Here is a 12,258-nt window from a genome sequence, read left to right on the forward strand (position 1 = left end):
AAATTAACTTGGCCAATATCAATCTTGACCTCAGACTGGTAAATAACTCATGTATATTAGAAATGGACCATTTTATTTTTGGGGTGGGTGTGCGGGATGGAAGACTGTTTGGGGAATTTGTAATTGCGCCTGGTTGCGAATAAAAGCTAAGTCTATCTTTCCTGAAAAAAAAAAGTTACAGAGAGATTCTCAACCTGGAGTCTGGGGTCCCAGGAGTTTGTCAGCGGAGTTGTGCGACAATCAATATCTACGTTGTATATACCATATCCATAAAGATGGCGGACGAGTTGTGTTCTTGTGCTCTCGTCCGCCTAGGTTTTATTTTAGGCATCTGTATTACAAACGCTTTTGGATTTATAAGGTAAAAGGGTCATGTGATTTTTCTATTTATCCCAATTTTTTGTCACTGTGTTTTTTTTTCTCACAGATTGGAGCCAGAGAAGCCGTTATTAAACCAGGTTTGAGAGATTTTTAATATAAGCTTACGTTGTAGTAATTTAATAACGAAATAACTAAAATAAGTATGTTGTTTTAATAAAGTCTTACCTCGAAGCACTTACAAAAAGTTTCTGTGCAACAATCAACAGTCCACACATTCTGCCAAACTGCAACAGAAATGTCCGCCTGACAGGCCATTGGCATTCCATAATTTATATCCAGTTCTTCTTTTTATTAATTTTGACGAGATTTTCCAAAGGTGATTCGAATTTATTTCTGAGGAGGTTTCTCTGTCGACATCTTTTGACCTCTAAATAGTTCTGAGGGGTTAGGATGAAGTAAAGAAATAGCAGGTTATTCTGACGGATGCGTAAAGTTGGCACTTGAAAATCTTTTTTTCTAAGGGAGGGGATATTTCATTATCAGAGGTTGTTGGTCCAAAAATGAATTGCCCTAACCACAGTGCAATTTATTTCTTAACTGCAATGCAACTTTTTGCCTATTAAACAGCTGGGTTTTGCCATGGGGAAATGCAAATGGAGCCATGATTTAATGCACCTATCAGTGTTATGCAGCTATCAATGGTTTACCCCAGGATGGAGGGGGCGGGCAACCCCACAAGGGGAATTTGACATTTCAGGTTTTCAAATTGTCAATTTCCCCACCCTTGGGTCTCCATTGAGAGTCAAATTCCCACCCTAGGCCAGGTCCTCTGCACTTTCCAAGATGGGACTGAGTAAAACTTTTGACCAAGAGGACTGTTGTGGAGGTCTAAATCCCTACCCAGGTAGAGCTCTGCTAAGTCAAATTCCCGTGGGTTGCCCCCCTCCCCATCCTGGGGCAAACCATTGATAGGTGCATTAAGCTGGAGAAGGTGGGGTGGGGGAGGCCAGTCATAGCCAGAAAATGTGAACTTAGCTGAGATTCTCTGTTCAAATGCACAACCGCAGATTTAAATGTATCCCAATGTACCTAAACTTTTAAATTAAGTGAAAAAAAAAAAAACACTGCAGATTTAGTTTATTTGGTTCCCTTTACCCCCAATATGCATTTAATTATACTGTCCTTATGCCATCAGGCTCTTCACAGTGGAAAAACAGCTGTATATCACTTAGTGCAATTGGAGCCTGGTAGAAGTTATGAGTTACGAGTATCATATCATTCAACTGTAAGTTTCCTAAAATAACCAATGAATATTTGGTGTCCTCATTTTGTCGTTCTATTGCTCGGAAAGCCATAAGTGGGATTTTGGTTTGCAACGGTTGATCATTGAAATAAAAATCACTTGTATGGCTTTCTGAAGCACTACAAAGACAAAATAAGGATGCCAGGTAAGATTTTAAGCTTTATTGTGGCTTTTTAAAGGAAAAAGGAGATATTAATTTTTTCAACTTTTTTTCAAATGCTCACAGTACCCTCAATTTTAAATCCATACAAAGTCTTATAGTATGGTTTGGTTACCTGTGAGGAAACTGGAAAAAGCTCTGGCCTGATAGGCCTAAACGCAGACTTTACCTACGTGTTAATTAGCCCTATGTTTAAATCAATAACTATCATTTGATGGCAATGGACTGTAGATATGTGTTTTATGCCATTTTTTTAATAAGTTTACTTTCCAATTACTGCTTGTTTATTTCAAGTCAACAAGGTCAATGGTTGCCAACATACCAACCAAGGTCTGTGATTTAAATTTTCTTTAGATTCACAACCAAAACTTTGAGACAGGCAAAGTCCAGGCCAGGCCAAAGTTCTCAGCTGATCCATGATCTGCCATATTTTTCAAAATATTTCGTAATCCATATAATTTATCACAATATTCCTCAAATTATCTATGTGCGTTTTAAGGCCAAATTTGTCAACTGATAAAAGATGTCTGTGTAGCTAAACAAGTGAAGTTTTCTAACAGTCATGCAGCCACTTGGTAATACAGTCAGCTCTCTCTTAACGGACACCTCTATAAGACGGACACCTCCATAAGACGGACACCTGGTGATGGTCCCTGCCCTTTTATCAGTCATTTTACTGTAACCAAACTCCCTATAAGACGGACACCTCTCTAAGACGGACAACGGACACTTTGAAATCATTAACGGACACTTGAGAAGTGTTTTTATCATGTTTTATTAGTGAAAATACTTCCAAACTTTGCAAAGTTAGTCAGTGCCCTAAGGATACGTGTATACCAAGCTTACTACCCACAAACAATGACGCTTTAAAGGATTAATTCTTTGCTTACGTATATGAACACTAAAGAGGTCGTTCTCTACTTACAGTGTTACAGTTTGTAGAAGCTCTCAATTTTTTCTTTAAAAAGCAAATATGGTCCTTTTATTATTTTAGTCTTGTTGCAGTTAGCAAAGGCTTGTTGCATTGTGCAAAGGTTTAGCTTTATTATCTCAGAATTACTGGTGTCATGTTACCTCGACTCTCTACAGAGCGGACACCTCTTTAAGACGGACAGCTGCGGCCGGTCCTGAAGGTGTCCGTCTTAGAGAGAGTTGACTGTAGACTTAAACCCCCAAACCTCCAATGAACTCTTTAATAACATTAGTTTTTATTGTTTTCAAAAGACACCAACAGATTTCTATATACAGATGATACCACAAGAGGCCTTAGTTAAAGGAAAACAGAGGAAACTCCTCAACATTGATAAACTGGTGTTCAGTAATCACTTAACAGTATGGTGAACTTTTTTATTTAATTATTTATTTTTTTATTCAATTATTTAGCAATACATAAATCATAGCTGTAACTGTGTTGTGTGGTATTATTTGAACTGGGCAACTTGGAAAAAGGTTAACCAATAAATGGATGGCAATCTTTTCCATAATAAGATCAATGGCATTTGAGGCATCCAGAGAATAGATGTACAGCAAAATTTGGCACCAATTGCAAGATGGAAAGCAAATTAAGATCTAGCTGTTTTACTTTTGACTCCCCTCTGCTGTATGCACTCAACAGATCCCACCTTTGGCAGAAAATTGTGGCATTCATAGCTATTATTTTTTCCTGAAACAATTTAGCTTGAAAACTAATTTGTTGACTGCTGAACCTCGGAAACTGCTAAAACCCACTCAAAATGTAGGATCAAAACAAACCAATCAACTTATTACAAAATTTCCTGAGAAGTCTGCTAAAACTAAAACCAAAGATAACCTTTTTCACTGCTGTTAATCATAATTATGCCAACAAACCTTGAGGGGTTGTCACAAAGTGCCAGGCACGAGGCATACAATCCATTCCATTTGGCCTAAATAGCACTTCTGTTAGCTAAATGGCACTCTGGTTAGCCTAAAAAGCCTTTTTTATTTGGATTAGGGATTTGTGCCTCACATGCCTCGCTGCATTGCCTCGCATGCCTGGCTGCCTCACAAATTTGTAAGACTCAACCTTATGAGAAAGAAACCGGCAGATGCAACTTTTGAACCAATTGAAGTGAACTTCTGTTCTCTAAGAAAATCACTTTGATGATTGATGGTAGCGAAAAACATTACCATTGATCAGCATGATTTATTAAACTTAAAATATATGGTGGATCACTTATAATCCTTTTAATCCCTGCGTGGCACTGACTTATTAAGCCTCAACAAAGGCCCTTCATGGTAGACAGATCAGGACAAATACTCGCAACTTAGACTCAGACGATTCAGACTTGTTCTCAACAGTTTCCTTTGAATTGCAGGAGCAATACGCAAACGTTACAGCTATCAGGACAGGCATTCCTTATGATCCTGCAAGTTTAGCTGAGCCTGTTGTTTACAACATAGGTATGTTTACACCTGATATAATTTTTTCAACAAACCATGTAATTGATAAAGATGAAATGTTTATAATTTTGTCACAATCATGGGACAAAGAAAAAATATGAGTCACTGACAGAAATTGAACCCATGACCTCCCAGATACTGGTTGGGTGCTCTAACCACTGAGCCACGGGAGACTGATGGTAAGCTAGACCATTTACTAGGTTCATATAATTGTGACATATGTCCTGCATACTGCTAGGATCAGCAATTTCAAAAGCATCATAGATGTAGTTATTATTGTCCATTTTGGAGACAGCTTTTTTTTCCAACAGACACTCAACATACCGGTAGTTATTGGACTGAGAACAGGCTGAGTACCAATCAAGTGTATGCAACGTTTTCAAAGGCATCATATATATGTCTTAATACTCAGCTGACACTTGACTCAGAGGCTGTGTAAAGAACATACAATTCTAAGGTTTTATACTGTCTGATCAACTGAAGAAATCAGCTGGCTGATTATTTTTCTATGCAAAAAAGTTCCTTGCTATTTCACTTTCAGCAAGACTGCTGAATTTTTGCCTTATACTTTCTAATTTAATTTAAGTCTAATTTATTGTTTCTAATTACAATGCATTTGTTTGTTTTTCAGTTCTAGAAAGGCTGCTGTTAGGCATTCCATGGCATTCCTGGCGACTTGTTGTTCTAGTATTAGTAATAACATATTTTACAGTTAAATGTTTTGTTCCTTTCACCCTTTCTTTTATTGGACAAAGTTTAAAACTTCTTGAAAAGAAGTAATAACAATGCAATTCCTGCAGTGGACTAGCATTCTATCTAGGGGTAGTAAAAATACTTCTAGATATTTAGTATTAGTATAATTACCACACAAGTGAATAGTGCTTTTTGTGCGCGGTGATTGGTGAACTCGGAGGTGATTAGCAAAGTACTATCCACCTCCAAGCAGCATAAGAGAGACCCGCCTTCGCGGGTCGCTTTGTTTACTGAAAATGATGTTTTGATCTGCTTGTTATTCAACTTGTGTGGTTTATACTAAAACAATTATTCACCTTAGTGTCGGTGAATGTGGTGGATATTTATCTTGCCGCTTTTGCGGCTCAGTAAATATCCACCACTAATAACCTCTACTTAGGTGAATAATTGTTAACTATAGAAAACTGATTATGCCCTGGCTGTAGGGGTGACATGCACAAGCTTTATTTGTATGATGCAATTAAGGCACTGCGTAACTCTGATCAGATAAGATAGTTCAAGTGGTTGCTCAAAATAAATTATCCACTCTTTGCAGACTGTTTATGCTCAAAATATTGCCCTCTTTTTTTGGATCATCAAGTAAAAAAATGCATTTTATACATTGAAAGAAGAAATAAATATTAATTTGAGCCTCCAATATATTCTTTAGAAAGCCTGCCAATGAGGCAGATCAAAGGGTCAACATGATGCAGAATGACCCAGTTGCCTTGTTTGGGTTTGTATGTCTAACTTCAACTCTCATGGATGACACAGACAACAGTTTTTAAAATTCCTTGACTTTTCTCTGCAGGGCTCTAAAAAAACTTAAATTCCAATTTGCCCATAGGGCAAGTAACTCTCAAACTTATTAATAATTCATAAAATTAAGTTAACTGATGGTTTGCCAGGGCCCTCGCCCGTCGGGCAAGTGAGCATGAAAAGTCACTTGCCCGGCAGGAAAATCTACTTGTCCCGGACGACCGGACGGGGTACTTGGTGAGCCCTGCTCTGATAGAAAAATGCCCTGACCAATTAAGGTCATTGCCCTGTATTGCATTGCGCATCGTTACTGCACAGAATTTTACGTGTTATTAGCGTACGCGAGCGCATGCACATAAACAAAATGGCGGCTTTTTTCTATGCGGCTTATGAGAAGTAAATTGTCGCTTTCTCGTAAACGAGTATGGTGAACTATCAATTTTTTCTCATATTTTGGGTGTAGCGATAAGATTCTTTTTGTAAAATGAAAACAGATCAATTCCTGTGTTTGAAAAATAAATTATTGCTAAAAAAGTGTACTTTGCCAGTACTCGCAGAGGAATTATAATAAAGGAATTATATGGAATATAATTCCTACTTAGCATGCAAGCACTTGTAAATTTATGCGAGCATCCACTAAAATTTTGCGAGCATTTCAAGCAGAACCCTAATTTTGCGAACACTGCAAAATTTTGATAGACCATTCATGATCCCTACTGCCATTTGTCTTAAGACTCTGGTTGTTCAAAGGATAGTTTACACTATTCACCAAATTTTCCAACCTCGTCCCCAGGGCAGGCGAAGAGTTTTCAAAATGGCGGCTCCTCGCAAGATCTTCTCGCGACAAGCCACCATTTTAAAAACTCGTCACCGAGAAGGCCCTGGGGACGAGGTTGCACATTTGCTTTGTTATGTTGCCTTTTATCCACTGAGTACCACTTTTTCTGATGAATAGCAAGTGCTGTCCACCCTCTAAACAGACATACGTCCATTTGTTGGTATTTATTCGGAGCATTCATTGCAGTGTATAATTATATAAACCTCACAAACAATATTGTTTATCCACAGAATTTTTAATAAAATACTTTGTACATGATTATTTACAATTTTGTTACTGCAAATAGCAGGTTTTTTCTCTTATTGCTTACAGATCTTACTAAATTAACATAACACCTTACCAAGCTAAAGGAATATTGATTTTCTCAAGAGTACTATTATCAAGTCAGATCAGTAAATTGTTCTTGGCATCTTATAAAGAGTAAATAGTCCATTTTCTAAAAGAAAGGATTTGCAATGTAAATAACTCTGTGTTTTTCAATTGTTTCAATGTCTCTTTCTAGCTGTTTCATTTCTGCCTCCATGCGTTCTTTCCGCGCCTTCTTTGGAGCAGTATCTGTGACCACAGAAAGTCCTTGGTACTGATGATGAAGCTCTTCCCAATTCTGTTTCAATCCATCAAGTATTCCTTGTCTGTGGAGCAAAAAAAATGTATAGTTTAGGCCACGCAAAGAAACGCTCATATTATTGGGGCTGAACTTGAAGCGAAACTTTTGGTTTTTATCACTTGAATCTTCCATAACTTGAACCTCCCACTTAAACCTTTTTTCATTCCCCTCCAGATTATTTTCTTACTAATTTTAACCTTCATTACTTGACTTTTCTTCAATAACCCATGGTTCAAGTTACTGGGATTCAACTGTGTCTCCCTCCCACACATTGTACATGGGTACCACCAAACCACAAAGGACTTGTATCCATGGCCATCAAGGAAAGAGTAGCAATATTCTTAGTTGCGTTGTGCTGTAGAAACTGAAATAAGCACTGGAGGTTTGGAAACTTTTGATCTGAATGCAGGGTTTTTATAATTTTTATTTTGAACATAACCAAAAAAGAAACTTTAGAACTTACCTCTCATCTTCTGTCAAGCCCTTCATAGCTCCCTGTCTAAATCTTTCCTGAACATAAGCATCGTATTCCATCTGTGCCCTTTCGACTTCAGCCTTCCTTCTCTCCAGGTAAGCAGGTGTTTTACCGTAATCTTTCTTGTTCACAAATTTTGGCGTCAACCCTGAAGGCTCGAGAGGATGTGTGGCACCGCCTCTTGTGTCGGCAAACTTCTTCTCTGGTTTCTTTGGCACAGACATGATATTCTCAACAGCATTTGTTGTGATATGATTCTTGGTTGAATGTAATCCCATTAATGGTTTCTCTGTGTGTTTTGGAACTGGAGGACGCCTTTTCTCATGATCTGGATACTTGAAATCGGTTTCTAACAAACAGGAGAGTAAACATTTTTAGCTTTTTTCTGCTTGTTAATTCAAATTATGTGAAAATGCTTATTCTACAGTAATTATTTACTGCATCATAACTAATAAAACTATTTACACACTACAGAAGTTTTATTTACACATATCATGAAAAAAAAATCAGTACATGGCCTAAGTAAGTTTCTTGGTTTGTTAAGAAAATCAAATTAGGCCCATATTAAAGCAGATATTGGGGAAACAAAGGAGACACTGGGAAAGCAAATCCGAATATACAATTAAAAATGGCAGACAACAAGAAAGATAATTTGTGGAAAAAAAATCGTGCTCAGGATTTATAAGTTAATAACGAAAAGTGGGAAATTATTTTGCATATAGCGAGCAAGTCAGAAAACAAGCTCAATCTTCTTTTCTGAGCAGAAAGAGTAAAAAAAAACCTCTGTTTCGCAAGGAAACAAATATAAGCTTAAGCTTATTGAAAGCTTGCACCAAGAGTAAATTTGCAATTAAAAAGATCTTCGCTTACTTTCTGGTAGCTTAAACTCCTTCGAATGTTTTGCCAAGAAATCCTTCGGTTCAGTAGCAGCAACTTTCGGTGGCCCCTGTAAAGACAAAAATAAAAGTTAGTCCACGAGCAGTTAAAACATTTTCGATTGCTTGTTGCATTAAACAAAGCTATTAAAGGTTATTGCTCAACAACAAGTTTATAGTAAGCTCAACCTACCATGGTTTTCGAACCTTGCTTCTTTGTCGTGTGCTCCTGTTTTACATTTGTAGCAAAATTAGAGCGGTACCTGTTGGTTAAAGCATACGTGAAAGGAGTTTTAAGTTTGCGAAACTCTGAATTATTAAGAAAATCACAAAACAACCAAATTCAAGTTGTTGTCAGGGACTCGCGGGAAATTAAGGACCGCGTCGAACCGAACAAAACTTACATCACTGGCTTTGGTGGCCTTTCCTGAATCTTTGGAATCAAATTATATATACTCTCTTGTTGGAGATTTCTGCTCCTCGAAGATACTTGCATAGCCATGGCTGATTTCTCAGTAAAGCGAACTCAAAACTGCACTTCTTTCTCTCCTCAGTAATGGCTGCCTTTCTTATAAAACACACGGGTGTTGACTTCCTGTTGCTAGGCAATAATTGTGATCACGTGGTCTGGTTACGTGTTTGGATTGAAGCTGCCAAGGCAACAAAGTCGTTCCCAGTTTTCTAGCTGGAGCTATGCCCGATGTGGAATGGTGATTTGTGTAATAATGGGTTTCTGATGTTTCTGATTAAATGTAAAGTTTAACGCTGGAAAGTTCAATGTAAAATACTAAACGTTTCGGCAGTGCTGCCTTCATCAGTAGTAGTAGTAAAAAAAAAAAATTGAATTTTTTTTTGATTTTTTTACTACTACTACTACTGATGAAGGCAGCACTGCCGAAACGTTTAGTATTTTACATTGAACTTTCCAGCGTTAAACTTTACATTTAATTCAATGTGTTTATTTAAATTAACGCTGCGCAGGACATTTTCGATTTGTGTAACTCTCCAAGCTCCAAGTAACCTGCGATTGCGATCACCTGACTCGTCCCCAGTCGTCTTTTGAGTCCCTCTTGAGTGATTGAGTCATCCTTCGCGTCTTGCAATTTTCGCATAAGAGGCGACTGGGGACGAGTCAGCTGCGATCAGGCGTTTTTTTCCCTTGCAAAGATGAGAGGGAAAAAGAACGCCTGATACATTTATTTAACCGACCGCCAACCGCCCCCAAATTTAAATAAACTAAGGTGTCGTAGAACTGTCAAACCACTCTTTGTAGATGGCGGCAAATTCGGGACTCGGATTTCCGCGAGGCGTAAAAAACGTCTGCAGAATAATTATACATGTACTAGCCTGTGAGAGCAGACGCATTTCCATGCGTCTGCTCTCGCAGGCTAGACGTAACGCGTATTTTTGCGAATTGTTTTGGTCATCAGTCTTCAGTGACTGATATTTGCAGGGCTGGACAGGGTATAAACTCTCTATAACCTAAGCCGGACACCTCTCGAACGGGCTAACGGCTGTTGTCTCTCTCTGGTCGCCTGCACGAGAGTTTGAAATTCAGGCTAAGACCCGGTTAATCTCCGTGTTTGCGTTTCACCCCAAGCTTCGTTTTCCAATTGCAAATGTAAAAGTTTTACATCAGTAAATTCCCAAAGCAGCACGTGCAGTAACTGACTGGCCTTTTCTTTTCTCACGCGGTTTTTGTCTTGTGACGTCATGACGTAGTCATGACGACACAAGATAATACTACAGGGGACAAGGTGCATTCCATGCGTATTTGCTTTCTGAGGCCGCGGAATTTTCCCGCCATGTCAATATTTTTCCCGCCATGTCAAAATTTTCGTTTTTTTTAGTAAATGCCGAAAAATGCGATCATCAGATTTAAACAAAACAGATGCAGACTTCTCAACCTCAAAGCACTGGAAATCTAGAGATTGAGGTAAAAAAATCTGGAGATTTCAGTAAAAACCGGGAGATTGATCAACTGACGGACAAAAATAACTAAAAGAGTCCTAAAACCAGGCGCTAATCAAATGACTTGTTACTCTGTTTTTTCGTGAGATTTCTGTTTCTCGTCGTGAGATTGAAGTGAAAACCGTGAGTCTCAGGACAAAATCGTGAGACTTGAGAGGTCTGCAGATGCTGTTTACACTGACAGTTGCGTTTATTTTTAAGCTTTTTGTTTGTTTTTCTTAGTGATAAAAGCAATCACACGAGATTCCCACCATTCTAGTCATATTAGTCAATCTGATAATAGCTACCGTTTCGTGAGAACAATGTGTTTTATGATTTTGGTACAGCAATATATATATAGGGGAAAAGCATGTCTTAAACAGGATTGCGCCTTACAGAACTGTAGGTATGTCGACCGACAATATGTCAGGAAAACCTTTTTTTGCCGTTTCCATTTTTGATTAGATCCGATTTCAAAGATGTAATAGACCGTAGTAGTCGAACCACATGTGTGCCTTTACTTCAGTTGACTAGCTAGCTTAGGCAAGTTAGAATTTGTGCTGATTAAACTAGTTCAAAACAACTGATCCCGTGGACATTATTTTCCTTGTGTGTCTTCAATTTGAGTATTACTCGAAGACACACGCGAAAGGTCAACCATGAAACTTTGCTTGGTAGTGTGCGTGAGTTTATTGAAACGTGAGGCTGAAACGTTCTTATCAGTCACAGACACAAAACAACAAAGGAAAATCTGTGACTTTGTTGACCTTTTTAAGATATTTAAGAATTATCTGTGACAGATAAATGCTTATGAATCTGTGTGTCTGTATTCTTTTTGTGCTGTTATCGGAGTCCTATAACTGTTCAACGGCTACATGCTGGAGTGTACTTTGAATTTAAGTCAAGCCTACTTTCGGCTGCTTGGAAAAATCGCTTTTGATAAGGTGTCGGAAACAAGTCGCGTGACAATAATAAGTACAAACATTATCCGCCTGACAGAAATAGCAACGATCAATTAGTATGAATCAAAATGGACGCTTAATTACCGTGATTGTGATCGGAATGGATACTATTAAGGCATCGATTTCAAAACTTTAAGCACGTAATCTTTACAATAATTAAAGATAGAAACTTCACGGACAGTTACTCAGAGTTTAACGCACGAAGCGATCATCAGACTGTGTCGTTAGATGCGGTGAAATACAATTTAAACTACGTTCATGGAGGACGGTTGGAACGATCCTGTCTCTGATTGGCCGTGTAGTACTTGTTTTCGTGCCTGCACTTGGTAACAAGCTCAGATCTTTTGTTCAAGGTGTATCTGTCAGCTGATAGTATGCAGAGCTTCTCCGTCAGACACAAATTGCAGCGTGACGGGTTTCCCCTGTAAGCGCTTGCTCTCGTGACAATGGACCACTTGATCGAAAATTCGGTGTTGTTGTCTTTTAGGTCCCAAATCTTATATATATATTTTTTAGTTGGATTTTAAGCCTTTCGCGTGAGAACCTTTTGTAGTTGGAATAAACCTTTGTTTTTATCTTTAGCTGTGAAATCGTGAAGTTCAGCGCAAGCATTCACGACAAAGGTTTCTGAATTGACAAGTGAATCAAGAGTTTCGTATATCGTGTTTTTTTATCATACAAAACGGTCAATCCCTTACAGTCTTGCTCTACGTCTACGCCGAATCTGTTCCACTGAAAACTTTTTTGAACATCGCGTTAAAGAACTTCAGCAATATCTAGTTAAAAGAGGCTACAAACAACGCTTTATTTCAGAGCAAATCGACAGAGCACGCCTGGTATCACGGGCAGAGTCTT

At 38.3% G+C, this 12,258-nt stretch overlaps 2 protein-coding genes across 2 annotated transcripts; one reads left to right on the forward strand and one right to left on the reverse strand.

Moving 5' to 3' along the window:
* Positions 1-273: 273 nt before the first annotated feature.
* On the forward strand, positions 274-5,492 carry LOC144661763 (uncharacterized). The gene is made up of 6 exons (XM_078522593.1): positions 274-361; positions 428-458; positions 1,517-1,606; positions 3,009-3,116; positions 4,121-4,205; positions 4,837-5,492. Exons 1-6 carry the CDS (start codon positions 276-278, stop codon positions 4,983-4,985), a joined length of 549 nt encoding a protein of 182 aa, XP_078378719.1. The 5' UTR covers positions 274-275; the 3' UTR covers positions 4,986-5,492.
* A 1,258-nt stretch (positions 5,493-6,750) lies between these two features.
* On the reverse strand, positions 6,751-9,081 carry LOC144661759 (enkurin-like). The gene is made up of 5 exons (XM_078522590.1): positions 8,896-9,081; positions 8,685-8,754; positions 8,487-8,562; positions 7,605-7,965; positions 6,751-7,166 (listed from the first exon to the last, which is right to left on the reverse strand). The coding sequence occupies exons 1-5, from the start codon at positions 8,991-8,993 to the stop codon at positions 6,971-6,973; spliced, it is 801 nt and encodes a 266-aa protein (XP_078378716.1). The 5' UTR covers positions 8,994-9,081; the 3' UTR covers positions 6,751-6,970.
* Between the last annotated feature and the right edge of the window lie 3,177 nt (positions 9,082-12,258).

Source organism: Oculina patagonica, chromosome 7 (genome assembly GCF_052425735.1).
Source record: "Oculina patagonica isolate OP01 chromosome 7, crgOcupat, whole genome shotgun sequence".
Lineage (NCBI taxonomy): Eukaryota > Metazoa > Cnidaria > Anthozoa > Scleractinia > Oculinidae > Oculina > Oculina patagonica.